Here is a 21,091-nt window from a genome sequence, read left to right on the forward strand (position 1 = left end):
TAAAATAGTAATAGTTGGGGGATCTCGGTGAAAGGGATTTAGGAGTTCTTTATATTACTCTTGTAAATAGTGGTTTTGAAACTGTTTTTTCTAAACTACTTTCCAAAATGATTATAAAAATATTTAAATTTATTTATTTTTTTTGCTTTGCTTTGTTGTTCGTTAGATGAGATCACAGCTAGTTTTCGTCGCTTTGGCCCTTTGATTGTGGATTGGCCTCATAAAGCAGAGAGCAAATCCTATTTTCCTCCTAAAGGTAATCCTCATGATTCAATATACATGTACAGTGTGTCCTGATATTGTTTAGTGTTTAGCCTTTTCATAAATGTTTACTTTCGCTGTAAGATTTTTCATTGTTAAACTTATATTTTCCCAAATGTGCCCTTGAAATTTATACCTAATACATACTTTTGGTTCAAATTTAATTTGACTTCAAAAGATGTTCCAAGATACCAAACTGAACTTAATGTTGATCCTATCAACATTATTCCTACATCAGGTAGGAAGATGTAAGTTTTCTTAACCTTTTTTTACTCTTTCCCTTAGTTTCAGCTTATATACTTCCTTAGTTTCAGCTTATATACTTCCTTTCTGTTGAAGAATTAAAAAAAAAATTAGGGAACAAATAAGCCTTTTTTTCTCCTTTTTATCAGGCTATGCATTCCTGCTCTTTCAAGATGAAAGCTCTGTTCAGGCTCTGATTGATGCATGTATTGAAGAAGATGGAAAACTCTACCTGTGTGTGTCAAGTCCCACTATCAAAGATAAGCCAGTGAGTGCTGTCTAACATGAAAATAGCTTTTTGTTTTTTGCTGTCATCTCTGCTTTGTTTGAAAACCCACAGACATCTTGATGTATCTTTTAATTGACATGTTCGTAACCTACTTACAAACTGCTATTGTTGTCAACCTAACATTGACATTCTATGTTATTTACACACATTATCTTACTTTGAATTTTTTGGTTAATTAAGATATTGGTAAGTCTTTACCATTAAAAAATTTAACTTGATAACGCATTTGATAAAGTAGCTGAATTTCCTTGAATAATAGAACCCCCAAATCACAAATAGATATTTGTTTGTCTTCTTCTTCTCTTTGATCAAGATCTTACCCAATAACTATCCTTAACTTTTTGCACTTGGTACTCTCCCAAAATAAAGTGAATTATGCATATACAGAAATGTACATGGCATACTCTTTTTTATTCTTGAAAAAGTTTTTTTTTTTTTAAAGATTTTATTTATTTGACAGAGATCACAAGTAGGCAGAGAGGCAGGCAGAGAGAGAGAGGAGGAAGCAGGCTCCCTGCTGAGCAGTGAGCCCAGTGCGGGGCTCGATCCCAGGACCCTGGGATCATGACCTGAGCCAAAGGCTACTGAGCCACCCAGGCGCCCCAAAAATGTTTTTCTTTTTTTTTTTTTTTAAGATTTTATTTATTTATTTGTTAGAGAGAGCGAGAGCGAGCACAGGCAGACAGAGTGGAAGGCAGAGGCAGAGGGAGAAGCAGGCTCCCTGCGGAGCAAGGAGCCGGATGCGGGACTCTGGGACCATGACCTGAGCCGAAGGCAGCTGCCCAACCAACTGAGCCACCCAGGCGTCCCCAAAAATGTTTTTCTTTATCATAAAATTTAGTCTTTAGGAATAGTAGCAACCAGCCTGTTTTTTCAAATCTGACAAATCAACAATTTATTATCACTCAGCCAGATCTAGTAATGGGGTACAGTTCAGAATGGAGGTGCCTGTGGGTTCAGCTCACACAATAATTAATGGAGTTCCTCTTGGTGTCTTGGGATTGTCTAAGTCTGGAATGCTTTTCCCAGAGTTCCCATGGCCTAGATGGTAATTATATTTGACCTGTTTATGTTCCCTTGCAGTCGCCATAGGTATTTGAGTGTGGGACCTCTGGCTTAGGATTTTGTTGTTGTGCATATTAAGAATATCCTACTACGAGCCCATCTGTAGCCTTCGGTTTGGGCATTTGTAATAGTAAATGCAAACAATTAAAATAAGGTACACGATTCTTGGTTGACTAAAGCAGTGGACACATTGAAGTGTTTTATCATAAGTTTAGTGTAGATATCAAAATTTTTACTTTGAAATGCTTTTTGAAATAATGCAGCAGATTTATTAGTATCAGGAGTAGTTTGCACTTGTAGGATTGGGCACATAATCCTAGCACTGTATTCTGATCAGCATTAAATACGGTGATAACTTAAATTATGTGGATATTGGAGGATTGAGTAGGATAGAAGCCCAAATAATTTGAGAAACAGCTAATTAACTTACTAGTAATTAAGGACATATTAGTGATTTAGCTTATAATAGATAATAAAAATTGAATTTTCAACTTTCATTCACTTAAAAATGGTTCATTTAAAAAAATCACTTGCTCTTAAAAATGAGATGAAGGGGGACGCCTGGGTGGCTCAGTTGGTTGGACGACTGCCTTCGGCTCAGGTCATGGTCCCAGAGTCCTGGGATCGAGTCCTACATCGGGCTCCCAGCTCCATGGGGAGTCTGCTTCTCCCTCTGACCTTCTCCTTGCTCCTCACTCATGCTATCACTGTCTCTCTCTCAAATAAATAAATAAAATCTTTAAAATAAAAAATGAGATGAAGGGTTAGGCTATGCTATATGTAAGTCTTCTAATTTTTATTGATTTATAATGGTGTGGATTATTGTTGCTCTTAGAATAAAATACTCTACAATAATTTTTAACTTATTTCCTCATAAACTGTCTGCATTAAGAATGAGACATTAAGGTTTATCTGCTCTCTAGGTACAGATTCGGCCTTGGAATCTCAGTGACAGTGACTTCGTGATGGATGGTTCACAGCCTCTTGACCCACGAAAAACTATATTTGTCGGTGGTGTTCCTCGACCATTACGAGCTGGTAAGAAACAAACAGAACTACCCTCTTCACCTTTTAGCATAAGAAATACCTTATAAAGGTTTTTAAGAAAAATTCTCCACAAGCATTTGAGTTAATGTCCAAGAGCGAGAGTTCTAGAATCAAAGTATCTGGGTTTGAATTCATGTGCTCTGCTCCCAGTTAAAAGTTGAGTGATATTGGACAAATTATTTCCTCTAATTTTCAATTTCCTCATCAGTCAAATGGAGTAGTAAGTGTATCTGCTTCATATAGAGTTGTTCTGAGGATTAAGTGGGAAAAAGTGGTGCCAAGTGCTTTGTGTGGTGTTAGAGAGCACCACTCTCATCATCGTCTGGAAAAACCCTTCAAGAATAGATTTTATGTCAAGAATTTTAGGGTTTGTTTCCCATGGCCTCATTTGCTTACCAGTTCTTTACTGAGCTCTGGAATATAGTAGGGTTTTCTAGCAGCAGTGTATCGTGTTTTTTAGAGTAGTATTTACAGGTGAAATTTCATCCCAAACTTAAAGTAAAATGAGGCTTATTGGTATAAGTGAGAAAAAGAACATAAAATGAACAAGAATGCAGTTTAAAATTGTAACATTTCTGGAGAAGATGATACATTCATTATTTCAGGTTTTAACATAAAAAATTGGTGAATAGCTAGACTCTAGGGAAAGGTAACAAAGGTTTGAAGGAAATCAACTAGAAGGACCTCCAGACAAGGTCTGTAAATCCATTTTCTAGCGTTCACATGATTGTTTATATTAAGTAATATATTATTAACCGTAAATATATGGTGGCAACATGGTATAAAGCAGACAGACCAGGGTGCCAAGCCCAGCGCTATCACTTAACCATCTGTGGCTCGATTTCCCCAGGAAATTATTACCTACTTCCTAGGGTTGTTGTGAAAATTAAAAGAGAACATATGTGAGGGTTGCTGGAGGGGCGTGGTGGGACGGATGGGGTGGGTGGGTGATGGACACTGGGGAGGGTATGTGCTATGGGGAGCGCTGGGAGTTGTGTAAGACTGTTGAATCAGAGACCTATACCCTGGAAACAAATAATACATCATATGTTAATAAAAAAAAAAAAAAGAACATATGTGAAACATCCAGTAGAGTTCCTGTCCTTACTTAAAAGATTAATGATTGATTTATTAATTATTATAAGGTCGTGAGTTCAGAATACAGATGAACTGCTTTAAATGAAACCTTTGGTGAACTAGATGGATTTTCCTGATTTCAGTAACCTATTTGCTCCTATCTCATTTAGTGGAGCTTGCCATGATAATGGATCGTCTGTATGGAGGTGTGTGCTATGCTGGGATTGATACCGACCCTGAGTTGAAATACCCAAAAGGAGCTGGGCGAGTCGCATTCTCTAATCAACAGAGTTACATAGCTGCTATCAGTGCCCGCTTTGTTCAGCTGCAGCATGGAGAGATAGATAAACGGGTAAGTCCTAGATTATATTTTGGGGAGTTCTAGGAATGGCCCTCAGTGTGTCATTACCAAGATTGGAATGGGGGGATTTTATATGACAGTAAAATTAGCAGCTGACAGTATGTCTCTATGACCAATTAGGTGTGTGCTTTGTAATACATCTAAGGATTCCTACAAATTTTTTCTATCCCTTAGTGTTTTGTGTAGCCTAACACAACACTGTATCAATTTACTCGGGGCAATTTAATCTCCTAAACTAGCACCTCTATTCATTAATTTATTTGGTTAGTCAATCATTCAGTAAATATCATTATATCAAGTACAAACATCAATGTCCTTGAGATCTCCTGACTTTTTTTTTTTAAAAATCATGAATACCTCAATAAGCCCTATTTTTCCAGTGCACTAGGTAACAAATCACTGAATGAATTCACTTGTAGGGCTGCATATCTTTGAAATATTTCATTATAACAGTTTAAATAGAAGAAATCATCTTTTTATTTGTAGTGTATTCTACCACCTGAAATTAGGTAGTAATTAGCATTATTTTTAGCACTTTAAATTCCTCTTTGTTGGTTAAGCTTCTGAATTAAAAAGCTGAAGAAAACCTCAGAGATAGTATCCTCCTCTGTTTTCTAAGGTACTGTTTTTGAAACTCTGTATTCATCTTATTTCTTTGCATTCATAGATTATTTCTTATCTTCGCGTTTCATGCATTCAGCAAATGTTTTAGCCCCTAGGACAAGAAGTCTCTGTCCTCAGTTTATGTTCTGATAGATAGAACTGTATCCTATACCAAAACTACTCAAAGTGTGCCAGCAGCAAATGGTTACTAGCTTGTGGTAAGATAGGAATTTACACCAGAATGTGAATCAGCTACATTAGTAAGCATAATGTTTAGTTCAGCTGACTTTTTTTTTTTTCCTCCCCGTAGAAAGACCCTCTTGATGATAGAAGCAATACATTGATTTATATTCTGGTGTCAGCTTCCTATTTCATGGGAGACTGGCACTTTCATTAGGACTGACTGATATCAACACTCTGAGGCATTGTGCTCAAAAAAGTCTTTTTTGATTGATTGTACTGTGCTGTTCTCAATTCATTATGTAGAAACTATCAAGTCAATAGTGGTTTACATTTATTGCTTATGTTTCATTTCATGTATATTCTACTTCAGTGTCAGTGTAAAATATAAGATGATAGTGGATATCATAGTATATTGTGAATCTTTAAACAGAAAGGTCTAGATTCTATTATAAACACAGGAAGAGGGCGAGACAAGTTGCAGAATACATTAAACAAGCCCACTTGTTTTTTGTTCACACTAAAAAATATCTACATCCACATGTGCAGTGTCTTCTGCCTCGCTGCTTCATCCCAACAAAGGTGTCAGAAGTGTAAGGTTAGTTATTGGAAATGCAGACTTCATTTGTATTCCTCTGCGATCAGATCTTTGACCAGTGTTCTTGCCACTCCTTCCATGTTAGAAAATGGCCTCGGGGCCAGAAGGCTGATGCTCTAGTTTCCTCTGCTCTTCCTGTCTTCATGTCTCTCATCTTCTTTAGTTCACGGCTAACCTTTGTCAGGATTCCTTGACAAGAGCTGGATGGCACCAGAGGTAGTGATGACCTGGTATAAGGGAATTTAACCATGAGCCTCTCCAAGACTAAAAATAGCCAACTCTTTTCTCACTGGTGAATTAATAGCCAGGTTATTTTTAATGCTTGAGAGACTCCATTGATAGGTTGGCCTACTGAACACTGGAACAGACCCAGTTTTATAAATCCACCTCTCACTTTTAGATAAAAGTCAACCATTCTCACTGACAACTGAGCAGGGTTTTAGATTGTGAATACTATGGCTGCATCTTGTTTTCTCAGAGTTTTGAGTTTGTGATTATAACCCAAGATATGTACACTGTAAATAGAAACCCTGACCCAGGCTTTATTACAACTTAGAAGTTTCTGCCGCAGAAGCCGGAGATCTTCCCTCTGATGTGAATATTGAAGTGCTGTTTTGTGGAACTGGGAAGCTCTTAGTTGGTTTGTTTAAATTATATTTCCACGTATGACAAAAATCCAGATCCACTAGTTAAAGTGACAGTTTGTGTCTATAAATAATCACATGTGGGTTTAATCTCATAATGTTCTAAACAGTTGGCTTCTCTTTTTTATTTCTGGTAGAATCCCACTGTCCTTTGAAAAGTGGCTGTTTAATTAGACAGAAATGTAAAATGATGGGCATGAAAGCCTTGCCAGGTTCGTAGAAGATGGATTATCTTAATTTCAATAAAAGAATTATTGACTCTTGTTTTGCAGCACCCTGGCATATGTTCACTAGGACAGTAGATGGAAATGTACACACCATAGTCAGAGTTGCCTGGGCCATTCACTAAAAAATGTAAACTTGTTTCTTTTCTTTTTGATTGCAGGTGGAAGTTAAGCCATATGTCTTGGATGATCAGCTGTGTGATGAATGTCAGGGGGCCCGTTGTGGGGGAAAATTTGCTCCATTTTTCTGTGCTAATGTTACCTGTCTGCAGTATTACTGTGAATATTGCTGGGCTGCTATTCATTCTCGTGCTGGCAGGGAATTCCACAAGCCCCTGGTGAAGGAAGGCGGTGACCGTCCGCGACATATTTCATTCCGCTGGAACTAAAGGGTAACTACAGTGCTCATTTTCAGGCCTCAGAATAAGTGCACTCTTCTGTTAATTCTGACCCCTTCCTCAACCTCTTCATGCTGGCATGTCCTTTTGTAGCAGCCCGTAACTTAACAATAGTATAATGAAAAGAATGACCTATAATATAGGTGTTTTGTAGATTCTTGTGTCACTGAAAACAATATGTAAGAACTCCTTTTTCATATTGCCATCGTGTTGCATGGAAGTTTTGTTCTCTTGTTTTGCTGGAGACCAAGAGGATCCAAACTTCCTGTAACATTTTCTTAGAGGAGAAAGAGAAATATTAAAAGAGAAATGAAACAATAGAGTATTTTGGGTTTTTAATTAAATTATTGTTAATAATATAACATATAAGAATACTTTTATTAAAATTAACCATGCACCAATAACACTATCAGTCTGTCCTGACAGTTTTTCCCCCAGAGAAGTGCTTTTGCCCCTCCCTCCCTCCCTCCCTTCCTTCCTTCCTTCCTTCTTTCCTTCCTTTCCTCTCTTTTTTCCATCCCCCTTTTTTATTCATTTAACAGCAGTGGAGGAAGTTAACAATTATTAACAGGAAAGAGCATGTTAAAGCAAACACAAATGCATGAGCAAGATTGAAGCAGCATTAGAACAAATTGTAAGGGTTTAGAGGCCGAATAGAATTTCATGACGCCTCAGAGTTACTACCGCATCAGAAAAAAAAATAGTAAAGTAGGCAGAGCTAGGTTTATTTTCTTTTCAACCATTTTAAAAACTTTAGAATGTAAAAATTGGGTAAATTTACTACTGAGGGGAGTGCACTTACTTATTTTTAAACTTCTTTATCTGGTCACAGCCCCAGGAAACCTACCAAAGCTAGAATTAATGACAACTGGTGGGAAAACTAGCATTTCCTCTCCTGAAGAACAAATGTATAAATTTTATTTTTGATGTTATATATGAACTCTATATCCTAATTTACTAACACTCATCAGGTGTCAGCCTTTGCTCTCCATTTTGACGTTAAAAACGAGACAAAACAGAACAGATCTAGAGATACCTCAAGGATATAATTTTTGATTTTGTGTTAGAGTACAATTGTAGCCAAAACTGGAAAATGAAAACCAATATACAAATTGGCTGCTGATTGGCTTACTTTTCGATTTAAAGTTACTTTGGGTATCTGTAATTTAGTTGTAACATAGAAAATGAAAAAAAAAAAAGTTAAAAAAAAGTTAAGTAGTTGCAAAGTGTTTTGCACTGTTGAACTAAGTAACTGTGTAAATCTGTGCAAAGGTACGTATGTTTATCTTACTCTTCCTATAAAATAAAATAACATTACCGTTTCAGAACTTAGCATGGGACATAGTCAGTGTTTGAAGTGCCAACTTCATCAAGTAATGCATGCTTTATTATAAATAAAATTCTAGCTTTGAAAGGCGTTATTATGTGTTGAGCAGTATGCTTCAGGGGTAAATTTAAAATAGTCTCTTGAAGCCCTGGTCATGGAAGTAACTTTTATTTTAATCGACATTCTCTTATCAAATGCCCTACCCACCATTAAAAGGATTATTACCAGTGTGCAAAACGTTAAAAACACAAAAATCAAAATCTAATGTCAGTCTTGCTAGTTGTGCTACCTAACAGTACCATCTTGGATCCTTCAAAACCAAAGACTTGCCCCAGCACTACGGTGGAACCACCTGGCTGATGACCCCTACCGATTATCGTTAGGAAAAGCAGTCCTTTATTTTTAATACAGGCTTTAATGAAGTATATACCTGTTAAGTTCCAAAGGTCAAAATGGAGGCATATGCTGTCTAATGGTCAAACATAGGGAGCTGCTTTTAAAGAATTCCCTGCAAATATTGAAAGCAGTCATGCGAATGGAGGGTGCTCTTGTGTAGCTGGTCAGGGACTTTTTTTTCTTTTCTCCTGAACTACATAATTCTAATTGAAATGTTCATTTGCCTCTTTTTATTCTTTTAAATGCTTGTAGGTGGCTTGGGGTGTGCTATTGTGCTGTTCCTACTCAGTAAACAGGTGTGATGAGTTAACAAGAAATAACACTGTTTGAGAACTAGCTTTGAATAATAATTTTTCCCTTTGTACATGACCTGCTGAATTTCGGTACAGTGTTTTTGTAGCTAACTTATTTTGTCATGCACATAATGTATATTTGTTATGCACTACTTTTGTATATCTTGTTTTTCCAACAGTGAACATTTTTAGGCACACTTTTCACTGACGGGATATCTCTTTATGCAATACCTCAATTTTTCATATTGCAAAGAGTAGCTTTTTGTACTTTTATTACTGAGAGATCTTCATATACTTCATTTTTTAATATAAATAATTTTAATAAATTTTATTTTCTTATATTCTGCTTTTTATACATTTCAGTGCTCTGCATACATTTTAAATTATGAATGTTGTGCACTGGCAATGCTATTTTAGAGTCTGCAGAGAAGAGAAAGCATGTTGCTTAAACATCCTTCCCCAGCACCAGCTATTGGTGTACCTATAATTTAAGAAATAGTTTATGTAAAGTCACAAATTAATGAAAAAAATTCGCATGAAAATGACAGATAACACTGTAGTTCCTAAAAAGAAAAAAAAAAAAATTAAATGCATAAGCATAGGGTAGAAATTTAAAATAACAAAATTGTCTACAGCTTCTTACTAAGTTTTTCAAATTATTCATAATGCAGACATTCTTGGTGAATGTTTAGCCATTTTTAATATTAATAAATTGATGTTAAGTGTTTGATTCAGAGATGTCTGCTCTTTTAATTATATATAAAGAAAAAAAAATAGCCTGCCATGGGACAGGTGTGTAATGTTAGTATGCATGACTAATGTAAGAAATTGTTATTCTACTAATATTTACTTGTGATTGTGTGACAAGCGTGTTTACAGATTATTTGGTTACACTTCAATTTACAGGGCATAAACAATTATTATCTATTACTCTGAACTTTATTGATTACATGTCCTTCAGATTACATGGGATTGTAGTTGGGAGTTACCATGTAACTCAAAACATAATTAACATGTAATTAGTTTACAGACTTTAGAGTATCACTGCAATTTACCAAGCATGTAGTTCTAGCGCACTAGCATGGCACCAGCCATGTACTTACAATGTAGTTACAGAGTAATTACATGGTTATTTTTGCAATGTAAAATAAAGTGTTTCTGATTATTTTCTATGTAAAGGAACCCTCTCCCTTCCCCTTCTGGTCCCCACGCTTTGGTATAATATATATACTTCTCCATACACAGACCTCTGCAGAATGCAAAATAAAACTTGCAGTGAATGAATTTAGCATTTTATGAGAGTGCTGTTGGAAAGACTTGATAATTCACCCCTTTTGTTTTGAAGAGTTGAATCTTCTGTTAAAAGGTGATTTAAAACTTGAATGTGATGAATTGTGGCAAGTTAACTTCAAGTTATGTGCAATACTTATTTCAAACTTTTGAAAGATCTTTGCAGTGTAATTCTTTGTTTTTAATTGCAGACATTTAAAAATGTCATTTTCTACTGTTAAGAGTAATCCTCTTTCTTGCTGGTGTTTCTAAAGAAAAGAATCAGAAATCAATCTTTCTACTAATGTAAATTTGAGATTATTTTTAAAAATGGAATAAAAGAGGTTTTGGTCATTTGCTTTATTTTATTATCTTATTTTAAAGCTACTGTGATTGATAGCATTGTAAGAATTGGGACAATATTGTATTCAACTGTTTTATTTTTTATATTTTTAAAATTTAAAGTATAATTAGTTTTTATAATTTTCATCAGATTTTTGTTATATTTTTTGGAAGTGAAACTTTTAGCAAGTGGGTGTCTAGTTTTTACTAATCCCTAATGTTTTTTTTCCCAGTGTATTGCTCATATTATCAGAAGGAAAAGTTATTTAAGTATGTCAGTTAATTGTACTACTTGGCTGAATTTCCATATAGTTTTTACTGTGTATGGGGAGGTTGTAGTATTTATTATAGCATTTTAAATAAGGGTAATTCATTTTTTATTAAAGTCATTTTCACGTTAAGTTCCTATTTTTGTATGTTCTACTCTTAAGTTATATAACACAGTTCCTTTTTTAAAAGAGTTCATTTGTTGAAGTGCTAGTGGAAAATTAATGTTATTAAATAGTTTGCAAATGACTATTTATACCAGTATGCATATAATTTTTAAATATTTGTAATGTGAGATGTTGAATGAATAAAACTTTTAACTCAGCTTTCTTTTAATATACTTCTTTATTGTGAACATAAATAGATTATGCTTCCATGATTAGGAATGTATCATTTAAAAAGTACTAGGTGTATACTCTTGGGCCAAGGCAGAACGAATTGACATGAAAAGGTGTCCAGTCATTTAAGTACTAGTGGCAAGTGTGCATTGTTTACGTAAGTTTGTAAGTATTGGTGGGTTGTTGTCTTTGATCTGCACTATTCAGTCACATACTGCCCTGCAGAATCTTTTTTCTTTCTTTTTCTTTTTTATCTTTTCTTTTCTTTCTTTTTCTTTTTTCTTTCTTTTTTTTTTTTTTTTGTAGCCTTCAGTACATGTGTGTGAGGCCTCAGTCAGGATCTAAGCTAAAGGCCAAGTCACCTGCTTAAGTCCAGATGTCCAGCAAAAGTAAGGGAACATGCATCTTCATAGAGAAGGTCACTATCTGGAGGTTTAGTTTGTGGTCTTTGCTAATGAAGAGCCTTGATTTTTGGCCATTGTATAAGAGGATCACGGTTAGCAAGTCTTGACTTTCAACCCTTGATTTTTGGCCATCGTATAAGAGGATCATGGTTATCAAGCCTTGATTTTCAACCCATTGACTTTCAGTGCTTAACTGACTTGAGCCAGTTGCTAACATAGGGTATGGCCTCTGGGATAATAATCTCTATAGCCCAAGAATTGAAAGTGTTTTCTTTGATTTGGTCCATTCATTATGTGGACTACCGGGTCTGTGATGTATTATTATTTACATTTTAAACTGCATTTTCAAACTTTAACTTAATGATTTATTATGACATAAAGTATGACATGGAGGATATTCTGTTTTGTCAGATTTGATTTCTGTTCTTTCATACCTTGAGTATAGTATTCTTAAGCCTGGAAGAAGCAGTTCTCCTGAGACCAATGGACTGTAGAGGTCTTTTGCTTCTAAATTGTTTTTTCCTTAATATAGCTCTGTAAACTGTAGGGAGTACCTGAGGGCTGAACCAGCAGCCCATGAATTCAGTGGACGGACCCTAAGGAAGCCCCGGGGACATTGGACATGTGGGTGCCATTTGGTTGCTACCTTCTATAACATCTCTTGGCATTCTGGGTTCGTTTAAGCATTTGAGGAGAAAATACACACACACACACACACACATGAGTAGATTGTGTTTCTTTATTTTAGAAGTATTTATTTTAAGCAAGTGCTTATCAGCTGTAAATGATGCAACAACTGAATCTTGAAATAATATGTAGATACACTACTTTGGTATTTTAAATCACAGAACAGTGAATCTGAAAAGGGTGTGAGAGGCCATCTAGGCTGTGTTTCCTTATTCCCTGGTAGTTCACCCAAACTTGCCTAAAAAGGAAAGTTCTCCACCCCACTCTTAGCCATTCGTAACAATCGAGTTATTTCATAACCTCTTTTGGTAATGGCTTTGTATTAACATTCAGTTCAAAAGGAAAATCATTTTTTTAGGAGGTTTTTTTTTTTAAGTTTGATAAATATTCCCTTAATGTGTGGTCAGAAGTCGTGGGGGAAAGTAAACTCCTGATTTTAAAATTTAAGAACTGTGAAGATGTTAATAAATTAAAAACATTTAAAGGGTAATTCTTTTTTTTTTTTTGAAGTATGTAATGATGGAATGAGAAACAAGAAACTCTTAATATTTCACAGATTGTGATCTTCAGAGGACTAATGTGGTCCTTTATAAGAAACAGAGAAAAAAAATTAAAGTTCTGTCATTAAGTAAGCTCAGAAAGAATCAAAATATGCAACTAGCTCGTTAAGGCTTTTAAAGGTTGAAGAAATCTGTTTTTCTTTGTTTGAAGTGTTTCCCCTACCACCACCAAATTACTTTGCCCATAGTCTCTGATTGCAGATAATGTGGGTCCCATGAGACATACTTGGGATACATTGCTCTACATTTTGGTATGTTTACTGGTGTCAGGAAGTCAGAGAATCTCTCTCTGGTTTTTTGTTCTACAAGGGCTCTTGATCCTGTCCCTCCCTAGTCATACCCAAGGCTGTTGTCATTGTCTACATTTAATTTTACAGGGTTTCGACATAGTTGCCTTGCTTCTAACCCCTGCACCATTTCCAGCTCAGCTCCATAATTCCCCTCCCTCTGCTCCCAGCTCTAGAAGAGAGACATTGCTTTACGGAATGAACCATCACCTTGCAAAGCTGTTTGGATTGTGCCATTCCCTGGCTCAGATCAGCCTTTATTTCTCATGAGGGCCAATCCAGGTACACCTTCAGACAAACTACTTGTTTGAATTTGCCCTTCAATGACATGCTATCTTTCTGATCACACATATCATTTCCCTCCTTGGAAAATTTTCCCTTGCAAATTGTCCCCCTGTACCCCTGCTGATGCTCTGAGAACAGGGACTGCTGGCTTTGAATAAATCTAAGAATTCAGAAAATGAACATTTGTGCCCTACTGTGAATTCTTCAGCAGCACCAATGCAGCCTCTCTTATTAAAGAACATTTTGCTTTGGCATCCCTGAATCTTGTTGGGATATTTTAAGTTCGAGTCTGTTTCTAGTCAGTTTGGGTGTCATTGTTGACTGGCTGGGACAAGTATCATATTGTGATTCAGTGTGGTGACCAGAGGTGGAAAAGTACAGTTTGTCTGAAGGAAGTTAAAAATGAACAGTGGCGTTCAAATCCAGTGCATGCGCCAGCCACCAGTGCGTTCTATTAGGTATAGTGTGATTAAGTGTCAGAGAAACACTGCTGGTGGGTAGATGGGGGCCTGGAAAGTGGTGAATCAGTGAATACAAATGGCAAAAGCCAAGCTTGAGCTTTCTTTATCCTCTTCACTGGAGTTCTATTTCAGTAAGCGGGGCTTTGATACCATAAAAAATGTCAATGTGATTAAGCAAATGTCACCATTCTAAAGCGATTATTTTCAGCTCCTCTCTCATCCTGCCTCCAACACCAAAAGAGAGAGAAAAGAACCAAACACACCCAGTGGAAGGGGATGACCCTTCCATCCCCCACCTTGCTGCAAACCTTTACTAAGGGCAACACAGGGCATTTAAAATTTGTTCTGAAATGAGTTACCCAAGATGAGAACTGGGGGTATTAAAAATCTGTGAAGCCGGGGCACCTGGGTGGCTCAGTGGTTAAAGCCTCTGCCTTCGGCTGGGGTCATGATCCCAGGGTCCTGGGATCGAGCCCCTCGTCGGGCTCTCTGCTTGGCAGGGAGTCTGCCTCCTCCTCTCTCTCTCTCTCTCTCTCTCTCTCTCTCTGCCTGCCTCTCTGCCTACTTGTGATTTGTCTGTCAAATAAATAAATAAATAAAAATCTAAAAAAAAAACTTAAAAAAAAAGAAATCTGTGAAGCCGCACGAAGGTTCTAGGCAGGGTCCAGTACGGACCTGAGCCTCCTTAGTTGAATGCATGGAGGTGTCCTTCACCTCTCACAGTTGAGGGAAAAGGGAAGCAGCTGCTGTGTGTTTAACCACTGGTTGAAGATGGGATTCTGAAGACCTGCCCGCGGTGGGGATGGCGTTATGGAATGGCTTCATCTATCAGGTGACTCTCAGCTCTCCTGAGAGTTTGGTTTGGTTCTGGAAGAGGAAACCAGTCATTGGTGACCACCTTGGTTGGGCAGGCAGTTACATACATTAGCATAGTTAGCACCCGCGTGAGGTACTGAACAGAATACAGATCTCTGGGAAAAGTTGGGTGGCTTGCAAGGTTACACAGCTAGTAAGTGGTAAAGGCTGGATTTAGTCCTCACCCATCAAACCCCACATTTTTTTTTTTTTTTCTATAAACCTCACTGCCAGGGGAATAGCAATGGACAGATTTTTTTTTTTCAGTTTGGTTTTTGTTTTTTTTTTTTTTTTTTTTTTAAAGAGCTTTTTTATTTGAGAAAGAGTGCTCCTGAGCAGAGGGAGGGGGAGTGGCAGAAGGAGAGGCAGGCTCCCTGGGAGGCCAACTCAGTCTCAGGACCCTGGGATAATGACCTGAGCCAAAGGCAGATGCTTAACTGACTTGAGCCACCTAGGTGCCCCCTTCTATTTACTTTTTTTTTTAATTAATTTATTTTTTTCAGCATAACAGTTTTCATTGTTTTTGCACCACACCCAGTGCTCCAGGCAATACATGCCCTCTCTAATATTAACAAGACAGGAAACAACATGTGTTGAAGAGGATGTGGAGAAAGGGGAACCCTTCTATTTACTTTTAAAACAGAAGCTTCATTCTTAAAACGAATCTGGGTGCTAGGTATCACGTTTGAAAGTATAGAGACAGGAAGATGAAACAAAAGTTGCAGGAGAGAATGGGAGTTTGGATTGTGAGTGCTAACATGAGGCTACTTGCTTCCAAAGAACTGACTCTTGCTTGAGGGATTCACTCAAAGTCATGGAGTTGGGTAGTGGAGACCAGGTAGAAAGGCCAGATGGAAGCTCTTCTTCCATCATTAAGACTGGATGGCTTTGCCTACCTCTGTGGATCTTGTCTGTCTGCTGGCTTGGCTTATGTGCGTGTCTGTGTTTCAGCGGCCAGACTTGGTGTACCGATCATTCCAGGAGTAGGGGCAAGGGAGTGGAAGTGTCATTTCTTTAAACTTTGAGGAACTTCTTAATGCATATCTTTTCTCTTTGACCACCAGTGAAAGACAAATCAGTCTAAAGCAGGAAACAAATAAAAAGGACGATTTTCTCTAGTACTATGAACCATCAAATCCCACAACCACAAGCAGTTCTGGGAGGGAGAAGAACAATGACAAAACAGCTGGCATGGACACCATGTTTACCAAGTGCCAGCCATTTTGCTCACTAGAGGTGTTTCGTTTCTATCTCCACCATCCCACTACTTCATGTGATAGGTGCCTTTAGCGTGGTCACTTTCAGGTGGCTAAACTTCAGAAAGTTTAACCCGCAAATCCAGGATTGAAGCCTAGGCACACAGATATTAGGTCCTATTTTACCTTGGCCCGTTTGAATTTCCACCCAACCAAAGAAGAATTTCATTAAAATTTTACCAAGACATTATACTGAAAGGATACCATTTTACAAGTTGAAAAATCATTTGTCTTTATTTTGTCTGACGAGGATGGCTTCAACAATAACATGATAGCTTTTCTTTGTTTTTTTGTGTGGTAGTTATGTCATCTCCTAAATTGAGAGAACCAAGGAGTGGTGCGACCAACCGAATCACATGGGTGCCAAGAAAGGATATCTAGCGAGATGGATGGACGAATGGGTGGGTGGATCAGTAGGTAGGTAGGCAGATAGACTGACAGATTGACATACATATTAATATATCTATACATCCCATTTTTTGCAGGGGGGGGGGCTGGAATTCAAGGAAAATCCCAGCCGGGAGAAAGGGTTTTATTTCTTCCTATAGAGCTATAAATGAACACGTTCTTTGTATAGAAATCAAGCCTTCCCTCACGCATCTCATTCTTTGAGACGCTGCAAAGTCGCTGTCATCTTGCAAAGGCAGTTTCTGAAATCTAAAAGAGCAGGGAGAGACTTTCTTACTGCTGAACTTTCCTGGTGAATTTTTAAACAGCACTTGAATATTTTGCTTTTGGACTGAGATGTCAGAATCATTAAAACAGATTTCTGCAGAGAATATATATTTATACATATTTCCTGATTTTATATAAATATATATGTATTTACATACATATATATGTGTGTGTGTGTATATATATATATATATATATATAGAAAGAGAAAGAGAAGTATTTGCCATTTTTAGAGTTCTGGAGCTCCAGAGTGCAGAGCTTTGATCATTGCTGCAGCCCAGACTGCTGCTCCTGATCAGATGTGATGCTATAGAGCCTAGAAGAACCAACTTAGAATGTTTGAACATAGATTTGCAGCAAAATGCCCTTCTGAGGGAAATAATAAGGCCACAGTCAAATACAGTTGTCAGCAACTTCCTTTTTCTTTGCCACCCAAAGAATTCAAGTCTAACAAAGACCAAACACGACATTCTAAAATTGGAAGACATACAATGGGGGACTCAAATTTGGTCCCCTAAGGTGTCCTACTTAAGTCAGAATCAGTAGCCCTCCCTGAGGGGTGTCCCAGGGTCCAGGGAATGAGGGCGGGTGAAGGTGGACAGTAGGGGGAATGGGAAGGACAGGAGAGGGGGAGTGGGACTCAGTTATCAAATACAGTTCTGTGCCAGAAATCTGTAGCTCTCCCTCCATACACAGAGCCAGCAGCTGGGGCCAGAACCTTCCACACTGTCTCCTCTCTTTCCCAGAATGAGGAAATTTTGCCATGATGGCAGTAGTCACCCACGATGGCAGAAAATTGGAATCTTTTTTTTTGGCTTTCATTATGCTTATTTTATAGTACTTTCCCCTCTGAGTTAATAGGGAGGGCGCAGCTCCATGACCTTCAGAAGTGGGGTCTGTGCATGTCTTAATCTGTTTCTGATAGCAGTTAGTGCCCTTGGCATATGTTAACTATTACTATGAGCATCCTAACGATTCTTGTTGCTGTTCTCTGACACAAAGTGCCGGTCCCTGCGCTGGGTTGGAGGCAGGAGCAGGTTTCAGGGTGACCATGCGTGTGGCTGGCAGAAGTCCTCTGCTGCTGCCATCCTACGTCATTTCCCCTCCATGTCTTCTCTGGGTTCTGCCCCATCCAGCCTGTAAGAGTTGCCATGGTGACGGTGGAAGTGTGGAGGCTTCAGGCCAAGTGCCTGCCTGGGCTGCGCCCTGTTCTTGCTGTCTCCCTTGCTCTTTGGGGATGGGATTCCTCCCACAGTGGGAGACCATACACCGCAGCAGAGGGTCAGGTGTCTGGGCTATTGATCTGAACACTAACTCCCAGGGACTGTGCCCTGGAACCCTGGTCAGTTTCAGTTCTGCAGAGTTTCAGATGAGCAGAGAATCTCTTTAGGCAAAGAAGCAGGAAGAGAGAGGTAAGAGCTAGAGATTCAACCTGGAGGTTGTCAGCTGACAGTTCAATTATACTGCCTTCGAGGAAATCTGATTTTTTAGTTTCTCGGTTATTTCCCCTCTGCCTTTATAAATGGCAAAATGCAGGCAAAGGTGGACCCAGGCATGGCAAGAGAGAGAAGAGGTGACTTGGATTTTGAAATCAGGGGTCTCTGGGGCTAGGGACATAGTTCTAGGGCGAGCCCCCAGGATTTATGTCCCATTGTCACCCCTGAGCGAGTGAATTTGGCTACATTAGGTAACCTCTGAATATGCGTTGTCTCACTAGTCAGAAGGGGCAGAAAATAATATCTCCATCATCAGGTTGCCATAAGGCTTCAATGAGGCCATTGTGGAGACTATCATCATCACCATTGTTGTCCCAGATCCAGCCACTGCAGGCCACAGCATCCCTGGGAATGTCCCTTCCCTTCTCTTCCTGAGATGCCACACTCACTGTCTCTGTACAGAGGAGTCAGTGATACCCATCTCCCAGAAGTGGGATGAGAACCGAGTCAGGGGAGTGCCCCTGGCCTGCCCAGACTCCGCAGAGCCTCCCTGCTGTCACCCCACCTCTCCTTCCCCCAGCTGCCCCCACGCTGTGCCATGTGCTCTCTGCTTGCCAGTCCTTAGCTGGAGTGGAACATAAATCTGGCTTTGCCAAACCCTTGCCTTGCCAAACTCTCCAACACCCTCCCATGGCCCTGGAGAGAAATCTCCATCCGTTTTCTCAAGTCCACAGGCCCTGCAGTATCTGCCCTGGCCTCCATCCCCCCTCCCCCCGCCCTCCTCCCCACTGTGCCCTCCAGCCACACTGTGGCCCTCTCTGTCCTCTGACACAAAGCCCCTCTCCTAGGGCAGCGTCTTTATCCCCCTCCCCAGATTGTTTCCTCAGTGAGAAATTCTCAGCCCTGTTTCCCCGACTTCAGGCTTCAGCTCAACTCCCCTTTTGCCCTGTAGGACTTAGCTTAGACATCACGTCTGAGAACTTCCTGGGTCATTCTTTCTAAAACACCCCCTCCCACCCCACCCCCGCATCACACTTTGTTATCAGAAGCAGTCCTTCTGACTAGTACTTCTTACAATGTGTAATTAGCATTATATATAATTTGTTTACCTGGTTTTCCTGGGTATAGGAGATAAATATTGTCTTAGGCATATTTGGGTCCTCAGGACCAGTCATGCGTGGTGCACATCATAAGTGTTTAATAAATGTTTACTGAACAAGTGACTCATAGGATCCAGATGTTAGTTCTCTTTCCTAGACCTGTTCTCAAAACAGCCACTAAAGGATCTGTGCCTCAGAAAGGGAAGGGGGGAGGCTGACAGCTAATGGGGCCCCAAGGCTCAGGTATTTCACAAGTAGAATAGAGATCGGAATGCCAGATAAAAGTAGCTGGGAGCCCTGCTGTGCTCGTGGGCGCCAAGTTCATCTGGGGATACTGTTCCAATGCAGGGTCTGATTCTGCGCATCTGGGGTCCTGAGACTCTACCTTTCTAACAAGCTCTCAGGGGAACCCCATGCTGCTGCTTCTCAGACCACGAGGAGAAGCAAGAACTTAGTCCCCATGAAAACCTGGGATTTTTAAACCTTGGAGTACCGAGGACAGGGGCAGCGTAGTGGCTGGGAAAGCAGAACTGGACTGGGTTGAGAGTGCATCTCCGGAACTGGAAGCTGCTGGGACCCAGGACCCAGGGCCAGGAGGGGAAGAGTATCCTCCCAATGCCAGAGCAGACCAGCAAGATGGGGTTGAGAGACTGGAATCTTGTTATTTAGGATGTGCCTTTAGTCCCAGAGAGATATTTTTATCCCAGAATTTGCTCATTCATTTATCCACTCATTTCTTCAGCAAATATCTGCACATTATTTATCCTGAGGATACTGTGGGGACAGGACAGGTAAAGTCTCTGTCCTCTTGTCATGAACATCCTGGAAACGACCTGGATTTGAGACCGTGTGTGTGTGTGTGTGTGTGTGTGTGTGTGAGAGAGAGAGAGAGAGAGAGAGAGAGAGAGAGAGAGAAATTTGGGTAAGTCCTTTGGACTTTCAAGCCCTGGTAAAATATGATGCCAGTTCCCAACATAGGGAGTTGCTGGGGGATAGCCTCTGACAAAGATCATGCATTCTTATTATGTACAGAACCACTCATGTGAATTGTGAACTTGCTCTCTGTTAACCAAAGGTAGAAATCAGCAAAAGAGAATTACATTGAAGGGGTTTCTTGTTCATTCAATCATTCATCCAAGTGTTTGTATTGTTCTGGGCTCTGGGCATATTGTGGGGGCAAAGCCAGCGAAGTCTCTGTCCTGTTGTCATTCACATTTGGAGGGAGAAATCACATAATCAACAAGAAAACACATATATAAACAACAAAGTGTTCTGAGAGTTATGAGGAAAATAAAACAGGATAATTTGGTGAGACTAGAAGTGCGGCTACTTTAATTGGGAGGTTAGAAAAGACATATCTGACAGTTGAGATTTAAGTCGAGACCCTAGGAATGAGGGAAAAAAAGCCATGGTGAAATCTGAGGGAAAAGTACTTTGGGCAGAAAAAATAGCCCATGCAGGAGTCCTGAGGCAGGTCCAAGCTTGGCGTATTTAGGAAAGGAAGAGCAGGTCAGCTAGACAGTGACAAGAGGAAGAGGTCATGACATGAGCTCAGAGAGGCCAAAGGGCCAGAGAAGGCAGAGGCCTGTTAGCCACAGTAGAGGCTCTGGGTTTTAAAGTAGATGGAGAGCTGCTGAAGATTCAGCAGCCACAGGGGGAGGACGGGAACTGAGTTAGGATCGCCATGATGGTGTGGAAAAGAGCTTATGGGGAGCAAGAGTGGGAACAGAAGAACACTTCAGAAGTGATGGCCACGTGTTTGGGAGTGAGGACGGTGGATGTTGGTAGATGCCGATGGCATGGGCCAAGATGATGGCAGAACAGAGAGAGGTAAGCACGTTAGGGCTTCAGGTTGGAGGCACA

General features: G+C 39.4%; 1 protein-coding gene across 4 annotated transcripts in view; it reads left to right on the plus strand.

Annotated features, from left to right (window-relative positions):
• Positions 1-11,209, plus strand: part of CPEB4 (cytoplasmic polyadenylation element binding protein 4) — a 62,617-nt gene extending 51,408 nt beyond the window's left edge. For all 4 annotated transcript variants that reach the window (XM_059417380.1, XM_059417381.1, XM_059417382.1 and 1 more), the window contains 5 exons: positions 167-256; positions 654-772; positions 2,782-2,896; positions 4,153-4,334; positions 6,754-11,209. In XM_059417380.1, the coding sequence (XP_059273363.1) occupies positions 167-256; positions 654-772; positions 2,782-2,896; positions 4,153-4,334; positions 6,754-6,981 (734 nt within the window). In that variant the 3' untranslated portion in view covers positions 6,982-11,209. The remainder of the gene's footprint in view (positions 1-166; positions 257-653; positions 773-2,781; positions 2,897-4,152; positions 4,335-6,753) is intronic.
• The last annotated feature ends 9,882 nt before the right edge of the window (positions 11,210-21,091 follow it).

Source organism: Mustela nigripes, chromosome 12 (genome assembly GCF_022355385.1).
Source record: "Mustela nigripes isolate SB6536 chromosome 12, MUSNIG.SB6536, whole genome shotgun sequence".
NCBI lineage: Eukaryota > Metazoa > Chordata > Mammalia > Carnivora > Mustelidae > Mustela > Mustela nigripes.